This window comes from Anarrhichthys ocellatus, unplaced genomic scaffold (genome assembly GCF_004355925.1).
Source record: "Anarrhichthys ocellatus isolate YVR2014 unplaced genomic scaffold, GSC_Weel_1.0 scaffold1, whole genome shotgun sequence".
Classification (NCBI taxonomy): domain Eukaryota; kingdom Metazoa; phylum Chordata; class Actinopteri; order Perciformes; family Anarhichadidae; genus Anarrhichthys; species Anarrhichthys ocellatus.
Window position 1 is genome coordinate 10297489 of NW_022280031.1, and position 12726 is coordinate 10310214.

The window sequence follows — 12726 nt, forward strand, 5'->3', positions numbered from 1 at the left end:
GGGGGGGGGTCTGAAGCAGCTTCCCAAGCTCTCCGCCCATGGAGCTCACTGTGTACTAAAGGAGGAACAATTCATGGAATTGTTTTTTAAAGGTGAAATGACGTATAAAACAAAAAAAACAAAACAAAAAAAACATTCATTGCAATTACATCAGTATATATGCCAATTCCAAGTATGGTATGCAGCTATATATTTACAATACAGGGCCCTTGCTTTGGACTCAATTTACTATTCCAGTTAGATTTGGCATCTTAGCCCTTAAACATCTGTGATAATATCGGTACTGTGTATATCAATACATAGGGTTGCGTAAAAGGGGTGATAACAGTGCTTCGGATACACGTGGTAGTAATTAACTATTTACAGGGAAACAAACAATTAAGCGTAGAATAATGAAAAAACAAGTTCAAAAGAGAGCAACAAGCCACAATGCAGGCTTGCTTTGATTGACAGTTAGCAGTGTAAAAGTAGCTAACACATTTAGTGGCTAATTCTCACCTCAAAACCAGGCACCCCAAGGTCCCATCAGAGCCTCACTAAATTACAAACTACGCTCTGTACTCGGCAGCATAAACCTCAAATGCGAGCGTTTCCTTCATGGGCTGTGAGGCTATAGTCAGACAACTTGCATGCACGTTGAGTGAAACAGGCCATGAAGCAGCAAGGTTATTTTTAGGTACTGGAACCTTTCTGAGAAAGTAGTAGACCGTACCTTTGGTGAAAGGCAAAAGGCATGTGTTTGAATCGTATATATACACAGTCATATACATACGCTGCATGGAGAGAAGCAGGTGAAAAACAAAATAAAGTTTGAAAATATCAAAAACTAATGTGCAGGCACTGCTTTCGCACTGATAAACCGAAATGCCATCTGTACTGAATCTAAATCGTTCCGCGTAAAAGTCACTGTTCCACATAGGGGATGTAAAACAAAGAGGTAGCTCAACTGAATGGCTAAATGAATAACTGAGTATGTTTGTTGTGTTGTGTGCACGTAGCATACACACACACACAAAAAGTCCAGGCATTTAAAGCAGCAGTTTGTTGATTTAAATACAGGCAGAAACACTGTAGATAGGCAGAAGCTGTATGTATGCATGTATGTATACGTGTGTATGTATGCATGTATAGTTTAATGTGTATTCTATGAAGTTTCCTTATTTACTACGTCTCACAACATCTGCTTGCTCTCCGTACAACCCGTCTTTATCTTGGCCGTCTTTATGCCAAGATAGACTTCTTTAGACAAGAAACATATCAAACACACACACACACACACACACGTAACACACTCTCTCTCTCACACACACACACACACACACACACACACACACACACACACACACACACACACGCACACTACTTTCTCTCTTCCACTAGCTTCATACTCCACACCTCCACTGAGTCCATCCAGCATATCCTCAGCTCCCTGCCTCCATTTCTAACCCCCTCGGGCGTCTCGTCTCCAGCTTCCTCTCTACCATTGAGGTTCAGAGGTTCTAAGAGACTTCGCTGCCAAACACCTCCAACACCAGCGGGGTGAGCTGCATGCTGTGCTCCGGCTGGAAGGACAGCGAGCGGTACTGTTTGGAGTGCTCCTCGTTGAGGCTGCGCAGGTCGGCCAGCTTCTGGATCATCTTGGCATAAAGCAGCCGTCCTGCCGGGTGGTGAAGCTGGATGTAGGCCTGCAGGGTCTCTGACAGTTGGTCTTGCAGGGCTTCGATCCGTGCGTGATCCTGCACACCTGGGCGGTCTGCAAGAGGGGAAAGGAGAGTCTTAAAATATTTATGTTTTGTTACGCAAGCGAAAAAACAACCAAAATTAACTGTTAAAATCTAAACATCATTGGAAGAATGAGGACTGAATACACATATCAAGAACTGGATGGAGTAATATTTATCCCACAAAACAATTTCTTAATTGTAAATCAACATAAAATTGCATGATGTTTGTGTTTTTATTCCTACTCTTCTGGTCAGGTGGCTGGCTAAATTTAGATCAGGGAGAGCGTGTCTGACGAATAATGAGGGGCCTCATATACGCGCAGGAATGCAAATATACACATAGTTGCACATGCTTGCTTGCATAACTACACATGTATAATAAATGCACTGCATCCTTGGCAAATGCGTGTTCAAATCTAGGCACGTACTCACACGAAACCCTGCAAGTATCTTAGACCTGCACCTCAATGTGATACGTTGACTGACAGACATAAACGAGATCACTCAAGCAATTCCTTTTGACCCTCTACATACGTTCCCTCCTCCACACAGTCAGACCTACGGTACCTGGAGACAGCAAGCAGATGGCCATCAGCATCACATGTTCCTCCTCCTGCAGGTTGAGCTTCTTCAAGCCCACCTGGAACTTCACCAGTGGCTCCAACAGCTCCAGAGTGTGGCCCGCTACAGAGGACGCAACACATCATTACCGTCGCTGCAGCACATAGAATCAGTTCCATATGATATCATAGGGGGGGTAAAAAAAGGCCCTCCAGGGAATGTTACCATCAAGCTTATTCATTCATATCATCTCTGGTAAGGAGTTTTTTCTTGCATACTGCGCGTTCTCGAGTTTGTTTTCACCAAGAACTACCAGTTGAGATTTGCTGTATGTGCCATTTCTTAGGGGGGTTTGTTTTAAGTAGATGCATAAACGAGAAGCCATACAAATAATGATCAGAAGTAATGATTGATTATCTCGACTCTCCATTTCCTCAGTTTATGGCCGGTGCTGTGTACTGAACTTTAATGCGGTCTGAGCACTGTGTAAATTGTGCCTGTAGCATGGGATGTGTTAGCACCAAATGCTTTTCCAGATGAATCAATCTTTGTAACTAATAAATTATTACTAATGTTTTCTTCTTTGTTTTTCTTGTATAATTGTTGAGGTTGATAAAATATTAAAGGGTAACTTTGGTATTTTTCAACCTGGATCCTATTTTCATTAACAGTTGCAATAAAGCAGAAGAACACACAAGCATTACCAAGATGGTCCCTTAAATGTTGTGTGTCGAACTCTTTTTCTTTTGCCTTATGTTTTAATGCTTTTAATGGTTCTATGTGCACTTTGAATTGCCTTGTTGTTGAAATGTGCTGTACAAATAAACTTGCCTTGCCTAATAGGGACCCCAATTTCTGAAATTGGTGCAGTATTGAGCGAGAGCTCTTGAGACGGCCTCAGCTCACGGGCTGCACTGTAATCCTAACGGGGCAAGCTGGCACCGCCAATTCACGTCCACCAAATGTGCTTGTTTTTGCATTTCCATTGTGCAAAGAGTGCCCTCAACGAGAAGTCTGACACATTTTAAACATTTGTTTTATATAGAAACTCTGGACTTTTCTTAATGATCCACTGCAGTAAATAGGACTGCCGTGTTACATACATATTTTACGAATGAACTGCAAACTGTGAAACTAGGGGAAGAATTACTTTGAAATCACATGTGAGAGTTATATTTATGATTGTATACTATTGATGAGAAAACACATCTGAATTCCAGCCATGTTCATGTAAACTATTCCGTGATATTTTAAGAAAAGCACAACAGAGCTGCTTCTGCTGGTCCAGACAGTGGATGTTTTGTGTGGTCAGCAAGTCGGGAGTGGCATTCTTTGGTTTGTCCCATAGAGAGGGGTCTTGTTTGAAACTGGCAAATGAAAGCCTTGCCCCTCTGCGGATATGCAAGACTGTTTTTGCAGTCTTACATGTGCACAAACGTGCTTCCTTCAAGCTCTCAATAGAGGTGTTGGTGTGTAACATGTGCGTCTTTTCTTCAGCCATCAGCTGAGCAAAATGAAAACAGTAGTTTGTCTTAACGGTAGTCAGACGGTACACTGACCTTTGGTGACGTCGCTGATCTGGTATTTAAAGTCGGGCCCACCACAGCTCCAGGACATGTCTTCCAGGTTGAAGCTCTGATTTGAGCGCAGCATGATCACCTCAATGGCGCTGGACTTGAGCAGAGCAATCTGGTCCTCTGCAGTCAGCTCCCTGCAGGAAAAGATATTACACACTGTTAGTAAACCATTGATAGCACAATATTACACAAATGGTCCTCAAATAACCTTAATCATGTGGTGCTGGTCATGATCAGATAAAACAACAAGTAAACAAGATTCAAACTCTTTAATCTATCTCATGATTTAATTTTGATTCTCTGGGTTAATTTGATTAAAAAAAGACAAAGAAAACAAAATTGATTCGTAATGAAAAACTTGATGGAAATTTGTTAATATCTTAGTATTTAAAGATACAGTCTCTGAATTCCAAAATGTCAGAAGGTGGAGGTTTTATCATTCTTTAGATTATAATAAAAAAAATCAGAGGACTTATTTTACAAAACGTTATGAGAGAGGATCTCTAACAAAACAAAGAGTGCTATTTCGTCTGATGATAACAAGATGTCAACACAAAGGTGATTCATTTGGTGAAAGAACAGGAAACATAACAGCGATCTCCGACACTAAAACCTTAATTTATTTTTCAAGAATAAATTTTAAAAAACTAAACAAAACAAAGACCGTTTAGAAGTTGTGAGTCGATTCAGAATCAAATGAGATTCCAACATGAATCGTTTCCCCCCACGCCTCACTCAAACCAAGTACCTGCCCTTCCTACGCGTTTATGTCAGCTCATCAGTTGTATAATTATATCTTATAGGATTTTTCTGATCAATGGCTTACTGACTACAGGTTCAAAGTAGATCAGATATGTTCTGTGCAGGAAGACAAAAACAATCAAAATATGTATTTCCGTTTGCTTCCTCCTGCTGTCATGGGTCCCTGAGCATGGACAAGTCAATTCATTGACATAAATCTAACTTTTCACCATCATGGTAAAGTCCTGCATCTGGTGATGTTTTGAAATGTCTTAAAAATTGTCTCTAAAATGAAAAGGTATGAACTAGCAGGAGACATGAGCTTAAACCTGCAGCTCTTCAGGGGAGGTCTGGTGTGTTTTTCAGGGCTGAGGGAGCAGATCGTAAGTGGACAAACTTACAAAAGGTGGACAAAGGTAATCCGACCGCGTCCATCACTCGCTGCCAGAGGAACGACAACATTCAGGAAATACAGGGCCCGGCTCGTTTTTAGCCTCAACTTTGGGGTGACCCCGAGACACTACGCGTTTGACCCCGTCAACACACTGAGAGACAAACAGGCTGAAGGGCAGCACTAGCAATGTGTAGAAGGTGGGGAAGAAACACTGACCAGCCATTGTTACTTTGCCTTCACAGTTCACACACAAATAATGTGCTAGCTTGTGTGCTTCACATCGCTTTGTGTAATTCAAACTTTTAAACAAGTCTTTGTAATAGGTACATTGCATACCTTTGAAAAATGTGTGCTCTTTAGACAGACATCCTGAGGCTGTGCATACAAGACAGACCGGTGCGTCCCTCTCTAAAAAGGTTAGACAATCACCTACTAACATATGTAAAGGGCTGCGCTTCACACCAACAACAACCCCATGGCAAATGTACAACCTCGTCCAGCTAAGCAACAACACAACATAAAAAAAGATTGTCCTTAATGTGTCAGCTATCTGCAACATACAGTCCATCAGTAATCTATGCCCTTTAGACCTCAGCCATCACCGTGGCACAATATCGACTAATCACGCAGAAAAACAAGTAGGTGTACAAAGTCTTCAATGCACATTTAGGTAAAGAGTCACTCGGTGACATGTAAACAAACTAGAATTATCACGGCTGTATGCCTCCATGTCCGCCCAAAGTATAATCACTTATTAATCATAATCTCGTATTAGATTTGTGTTAAATTGGTCAACAATAGCTTATGAATTCTTGAGTTATGGCCAAAAACATGTTTGGCGAGGTCACAGTGACCTTTGACCCGCAAATTCTAATCAGTTGAGTCCAAGTGGGCATTTGGGTAAAATTTGAAAAATTCCCTCCAGGCGTTCCTGATTGAGTTAAAAAGAATGGAGCGGGCGGTCGGCCACACTATGGACGGACAGACGGACGCACTACAGGCGGACGGACGACAAGAAAACATATCGTCTCTGATCACGGATGTCGCTGGCGCAAAGGCATGAAAATACAATAAGATACAAGATACAACGTCTGTATCTTTGTACGGTTTTATTTTTCCAGATATCAACATTTGTTTACGTGAGCAAGTCGGTTCTATAGGAAAACTGAAAATCAACAAAACAAATCATATGAGAAGGTCCTCTGCAAAGACATCAATACAGAGCTCAGAAAAATGTCTGTCACAACAATTCATCCTAAAACTGGATTAGCGATTAGCATGTAATTATCATAAAGTAGTTATTTCTGTAAACTAACATGCTTTCATGCCGTCTTGTATTGGCCATTGTGAATGTGTTTTTTTTGCCAGTCTTGGAGTCAAATTCTTTAGTTAAGGCATCGTTTTGTCTGGCTGTCCCTGTGTCAAAACTCTAGCAGACAGATAGAGACATGCTCTACAACCAACACCCAACACACAGCCACCCACAAATACCTGAAGCCAGGGATCATCTTGGCAAAGCCAATGACCTTCTGGATGCTATAGGAGACCAGGTCAGCCAGGTGGGGCAGCATGGAGAAGCTGGAGCCCTCTTCCTCGCTGGAGTCAGGGCTGCTGCCCTGCTCGTGGTACATCATCAGCAGGTTGTTGAAGTTCATTTTGGTGTCTACGGACTCTGTGGTGAGCAAAGGAAAAGCCAGCAGAGGAAAGAGGAGAAGACAGGAAACGTGGAAAAGCATGACAATGTCACACTATTCCTCCATGAATAGACAGTCTGTGCTGAGATAACCAAGAGAAATCATGGAACAGAGGGGGCTTGTTGATGGAAAGGATCATCTGAAAATACACGAGCGTCAGGTCAGTAGGAGTGAGATGAAAGCTTTAGATGACAGCTACGACAACATGTGAAGCATGCAGAGCTTGCTGGGTCATTTGTCCCCGCTGAGTGTTGGCGTTAGGCCACGGGACAGTGCCCCTCGCTTTGTTTGCTCCATTAGTGACGGATGCATTAATGAACTGATGTGCACTCGTAGGAGTCAGGTGTCGGGGGGGAGGGGTGGCTAGCAAGTTATACAAAGAATTCTTTACTGGATTGTCAGTAAAGCAGCACAACAGGTTATGTACGCAAACATGCAAACAGATGAGCCATCTTAAATCACATATTAACCACTTTTCTCCCAACATGTCCGTCATTTGTGTTATATGTTAAGTTGTTTTTCTGTCAGTTATAATTTCAGTGAAGTGACACACGTTATTCTTCCTTGCTTTGTGTCTAGGTGAAGGGTGAGTGTGCAGGACAAACTATTTTAACGGTAAGCCTACACTGTCACTGTTTTCCCTTGATCTGGAGTGACATCTCCATAGTGTGTGTTTCTTACCTGGAGAGTGACTGAAGGAGTCAGAGGAGGCATCAGACAGAGAGTGGAGAGAGGCAGCTCTACTGGCGCTACGCGTCACCGGGCCCTCGCGTACAGGAGGCTAGACAACAGAAAAAAGGGCACAAATAAAGACGAAGGATTCTTATATACGATTTGTCAGTAATTCAGTAAAAATCTTAATCTAAATGAACATACAGCTGACTAATTTCTGCTCATTATTCGGATTCTCGCTAAAAAAATACAGAATATACAGCTTTGCTGAATATCTGCTGAAAAATGGGATCGAATTACTGGACTCGAGTATGTCTGTATGTGTATCTTGTGGCGATAGATACCTGATATCTGATACAGAACGGATAACAACACCACAGGTTAGATGTCTGAAAGGACGGAGGGGTTTAAGGGGCGAGTCAACAAAAGAGTTTTGGAGGAGGAATGGACCACTTGGTGTGAAATTTGTGTGGAAGCAATGCAAAACGTGACCGTCGCTGACAGGCAGTGGAGTAGAGCTGAAGCAGAAAGATAATCCGATGTGAGGAATCAACATCAATGAAATGCTGCGAGTGTGCCAAGTAATGTGAAGATCCTTTGGGAAGTGACAAACTGCCTATTCCATTAGAGCTGGAACTATCTTTGTCCATCTTAACCCGATAACAATATCAGTTATTAGGGCCCGAGCACCGACGTAGTCGGAGCGGAGGACCTATTGTTTTTCGATTGTTTATTATTCTTCTTCTTATTTTTAGTGTTTAGTCGCAAAAAGGAGGTGCTTGGGATACGGGAAAACTTCTGAAATTTGGCACGCAAGCCAGAATTTGCGAAAATTGCAGTCTGATTGGGGTGTCCAGCTGCGTTATGAAATATTGGCTCGATAGCGCCCCCTATTGAGTAGCCCCAACACCGGATTTCACCTAGCTGTATGAAATTTGGTAGGTATGTGGATCGTGATGGGACGTACAAAAAATCCTCTTGGAATTTTTCTCTAAACCAAACAGGAAGTGACTTTTATGACTTTTGACTTTTATGACGTTTTTGGACCGTTTCAAGGCGTCGTACTTTAACGAACTCCTCCTAGAGATTTGACCCGATTGACTTCAGATTTGGTCAGTATGCTCTTGAGACCTTGGCAGTGAAAAGTTACTCAAAGATCAAAATGTTATCGAACTATGTGTCCGTGGCGTGGCGTCAAAAAAACACCATTCGCCATGAAACAGGAAGTTGTTTTAACTCGGCCGTACATTGTCGAATCTGCTCCAAATCTCTCATATGTCATAACATCCTGACTCGGAACACATCTATAAGACAATTTAGAATCATAGTAATAGCGCCACCTAGTGGCAACCGGAAGTTGTACGTTTTGTACTTTGACATCCTGCTCCTCACAGATTAATCAGATCCCTCTCAAATGTTGTCAGAAAAGCCTTAAGACCTTGATAATGCTTCATCGTGAAGATTGTAAGAAGTTATTGAAGGGCGGCGACGTGGCGGCTCGGCGAATTTCGATCCTTCGCCATAAACGAATAAACTGATGTATCTCGACTCCACATCATCAGATCTTTACCAGATTTCACATGTTTGATGAGACTCCAGGCCTGAAGACATCTGCAGGCCAATTTTGAATCATAGTTATACCGCCACCTACTGGTAACAGGAAGTTAAAGTCTTTATACTTTGGCTTGTTTCTCTTAGTAGGTAAATCAAATCATCAAATTACTTCCACACAAATGTAAGAAGTTCATAATACCAGTTCATGAAGCTTTTGATGTTTCGTCGAACGCCATTGCCATGGCGACGCAGTCTTCGCCGTTAACAACGAAGGTAATTTTGAGAGGCTAAAAATGCTCGAAACATAAGCAAAATTGGCAAGCAGATTACAAGCCCGAAATGTAGTTATATAATATGATTTTATTGGTTCAGAGTGGCAAATCGGCTCAATAGCGCCCCCTACAAAATTTCGACGAAGCAGCCCTCGAAGTATGTTTGACCTAGATGTATGAAATTTGGCAGGAACATGTATCACATATGGACTTAAAATAAAGTCTCTTGGGACCATGCTCTAAACCCAACCGGAAGCCAGCCATTTTGAATTTTGTATGAATTTCTCGTGGTTTTTTTCCATTTCCAGGTGCTGTACTACGAACTCCTCCTAAGGAATTAATCCGATCAGCTTAGAATTTGGTCAGAACAATCTAAAGACCTTAGCGATTAAAAGTTACTAAAAGCTTTAAGTTTCATCGAACGACGTGGATATGGTGTGACGGCCATATTACATGGTTCACCATCATCCATCAAGCTGTTGTAACTCGACTGTACTTTGTCAAAACTGTCCCAAACTTGACATGCTTGTTGACTGTCATGGCTTTAGGACTTCTGCATGCCAATATTAACTCATAGCCATAGCGCCACCTACTGATAAGCACGGACGTAACCAGGATTCTATAATTACAGCGGCCCAAACACTGAACTTATTGAAAGGGTACACCATGAGAAAAAGACTTCTCTGATCTAAATATGTGCAAACTAAGATGCTTGGAGAGCAAACGTTAGATAACAGTGGATTTTCAAACCATGTCAGTGGGCATTAGTATAAATGATCTGTCCAGAGCTTCTTCATGACAATCAGGTTAAACGTTACTTCACACTACAATCTAAAGTTACAGAAGAACTTAAAATGAAAACAGTGTTAAATTAAAGTGTTCAAGTAACAGCAAATGGCACTACTGTTTTGTTAACTTTCATGTAAGTCCAAATACAATCAGCAGGACACTGCAGGGAGTTGAACCCCATCCCAGTAAACTGACAGTCTGTTATGTTACAAACACTGAAGCGCATTCACACACATTTATTTTCTTAATGATCTTAAAAGGCTTACATTTATGATTGTATCGGAGGTACACTCAAAGCATTTTAGGCTTAAAACCTGGCAACATGATCTTGCTACGCTGCTGGTCGACGCAGGAAATATCATCTCACTCGTGCACGCAGTGTATGATGGTCACAGAAATGCACGGCCGCGTCAACAAGAGTCCTGCCAGTACTCTCGACGTGCGTGAAGTTGCGAGGGCCCGATCAATGCTGCTCGCAGCTTTAATATTTCTATTAAGACACAAACCCTGAAGCGGCAGAAGTCGGAGTAGGAGTCGTCGTATGTTTTGTGGTGCGCCTCCACCAGCGTGGCGATGACCTGACTCTGGTCGTCGCTGAGCCGTGGCCGCCGCGCCTCCTTGTCCGCTTCACGCTGTGCTTCCTCGTCCTTCCTCCGTTGAATTAGGTCCTTCTTCCTCTGCACTTCCTCATCTGTCAGAATGACTGAGGGTGCAAGTATAAAGAGACAAAGAGGGAGAGAGTGTTAGAATTACACACAAATCACAAAGGAAAACAACGCTTTAGAAAATACATGCATGGAGAATACAGCTTTTGTGCAATCAGAAAACAGGTGAGGTGGAAGCAGGGCAGAATGAAGAATGAGTTTAAGATATAACAGAATACAGCTATATCATTAATTGGTAAAAGGTGCACTGCTTTTAAAGCTTTTCGGTTTGTTCCAGTGTTTTACATTGTGACAAAAGCTATGTTAACGTGGTGTTGGGTGGTGGAGGGGCGGGGGGGTTGTTATTCTCTGGAGGAAGAGAATGGGAGGAGACGCGTCCATATGGAGACCCCTGCTGCAATGAACAAGTAAATGCATTGTCTTTGTTCTGTTCGCGCCTTGTTGTTCTAAACACTGAATTAGCTCACAGAGACAGAGACACAGAGAGAGAGGCAGAGAGGGAGAGAGAGAGAGAGAGAGAGAGAGAGAGAGAGAGAGAGAGAGAGAAAGAGGCAGAGAGGGAGAGAGAGAGAGAGAGAGAGAGCTGGGTCTCAACAACATGCTGCTGTTTTTGCAACAGTAATGCCACTGGCTCCTCGAACATGTACAGTAAATTGCAGCGGCTGTGCCACCAACCTTGTGGTGTTCCCAGAAACACTCAGGGGAAAGAACATTCAGCTGGAAGTGAGAGGCCTTTGCTTAAAAGCGGCCAGGGGACAATATCCGGATATATCAGGAGAAAACAAGGAAGAAAAAAAAAAAAAAAAAAAAAAAAAAAAAAAAAAAAAAAAAAAAAAAAAGAACCTGCTATTTACAGACCATGAAAATAAACAACTGTGTGGAAAGAAGAGGCCTCACAAGATTGTACATAACAGCAGGTGTTTAAACTTCAGATGGAGTACACTTACACTATACAATGTGGGGAGGCTCCACTAGTTCAAATAGAAAGTGTCAACACTCTAATGGGGGCAAAGACCCAGAGATACTTGACCTCAGTCCAAATATTACATAATATATATACAAGAGGGACAGTAGGCCCCCAAAACAGCAAACAGCAGTCATGTAAATTTGACTATCCTCAAAAAAAAAAGAAAGAAAAGAAACAAAAAGTACATTAAATGTAATAATAATAATAATAATAAATTTGTCTTTATTGAGGGGTCTTGGATGAGTCCAGGACATCGTTTTGATCCACATTGAACCGTGATGGGCAACCACAAAAATGTTCTAGTCATTCATATAATCATTAAGTGCATTTAACCCAAAAGGGTTCGTCCCTATTTAAAGACATGCAGTAAATCCCATGGTGTAATGTTAACAGTATTGAGGACATATGGGTCGGCCGTCATACTTACACTCTTTCATCATGCCAATGTCCACACAGCGCTTGAGGCGGCATGCCTGGCAGTGGCGCCTGTTGTCCTTGGTGATGGAGCAAGTGCCGTTAAAGGGACACGTGAAGGCGGCCTTACGCTTCATACTGCGCCTAAATCAATTGTATACATTTTACAGTCTATTAAAAACACACACACACACACACACACACACACACACACATCAGTTTATAAAACACACAAAAATAAAAAATTCAACGAATTCACTTAGGTTTTTTAAGCCTTTAGTTAAGGCTCTATGTACGTGTCTGAACATGTTGTTATAATCAATATAGCACCGTGGTGCCTTGGACCGAGCTGTAAACTAATAACTATCATGGTAGAACTGGATAAATATTTTTGGTCTTCAAGCCGGGGACTGACAGAAACAGCATAAATATGGACGAGCGCCAAGGATTCCAGGGGTAGAAGAAGAGTCTTGACAAACAGTGACGCAAAGCGTAGTGATTTAGTCAGTCACGGATAGTATGTATGATCAGTTATACACAGACGTGAGAAAAAACACACACACAAGCACGCGTGGTGAGAGTTCAAATTCGGGCCAGCTGAGAGACGAGGCAGGAGATTATTAAACGTCCTTTTCTTTTCATCCTCTCTTTTTAAACATCAACACTGCCGAGAGGAACAGATGAAAATGGGCGGACACATCG

At 42.1% G+C, this 12726-nt stretch overlaps 1 protein-coding gene across 4 annotated transcripts in view; it reads right to left on the bottom strand.

Annotated features, from left to right (window-relative positions):
• Positions 1-8: 8 nt before the first annotated feature.
• Positions 9-12726, bottom strand: part of LOC116382429 (vitamin D3 receptor B) — a 25098-nt gene continuing 12380 nt past the window's right edge. For all 4 annotated transcript variants that reach the window (XM_031845504.1, XM_031845487.1, XM_031845477.1 and 1 more), the window contains 7 exons: positions 12038-12168; positions 10485-10681; positions 7373-7472; positions 6489-6669; positions 3845-3996; positions 2292-2408; positions 9-1753 (listed from right to left, as the gene is read on the bottom strand). In XM_031845504.1, the coding sequence (XP_031701364.1) occupies positions 1500-1753; positions 2292-2408; positions 3845-3996; positions 6489-6669; positions 7373-7472; positions 10485-10681; positions 12038-12168 (1132 nt within the window). In that variant the 3' untranslated portion in view covers positions 9-1499. The remainder of the gene's footprint in view (positions 1754-2291; positions 2409-3844; positions 3997-6488; positions 6670-7372; positions 7473-10484; positions 10682-12037; positions 12169-12726) is intronic.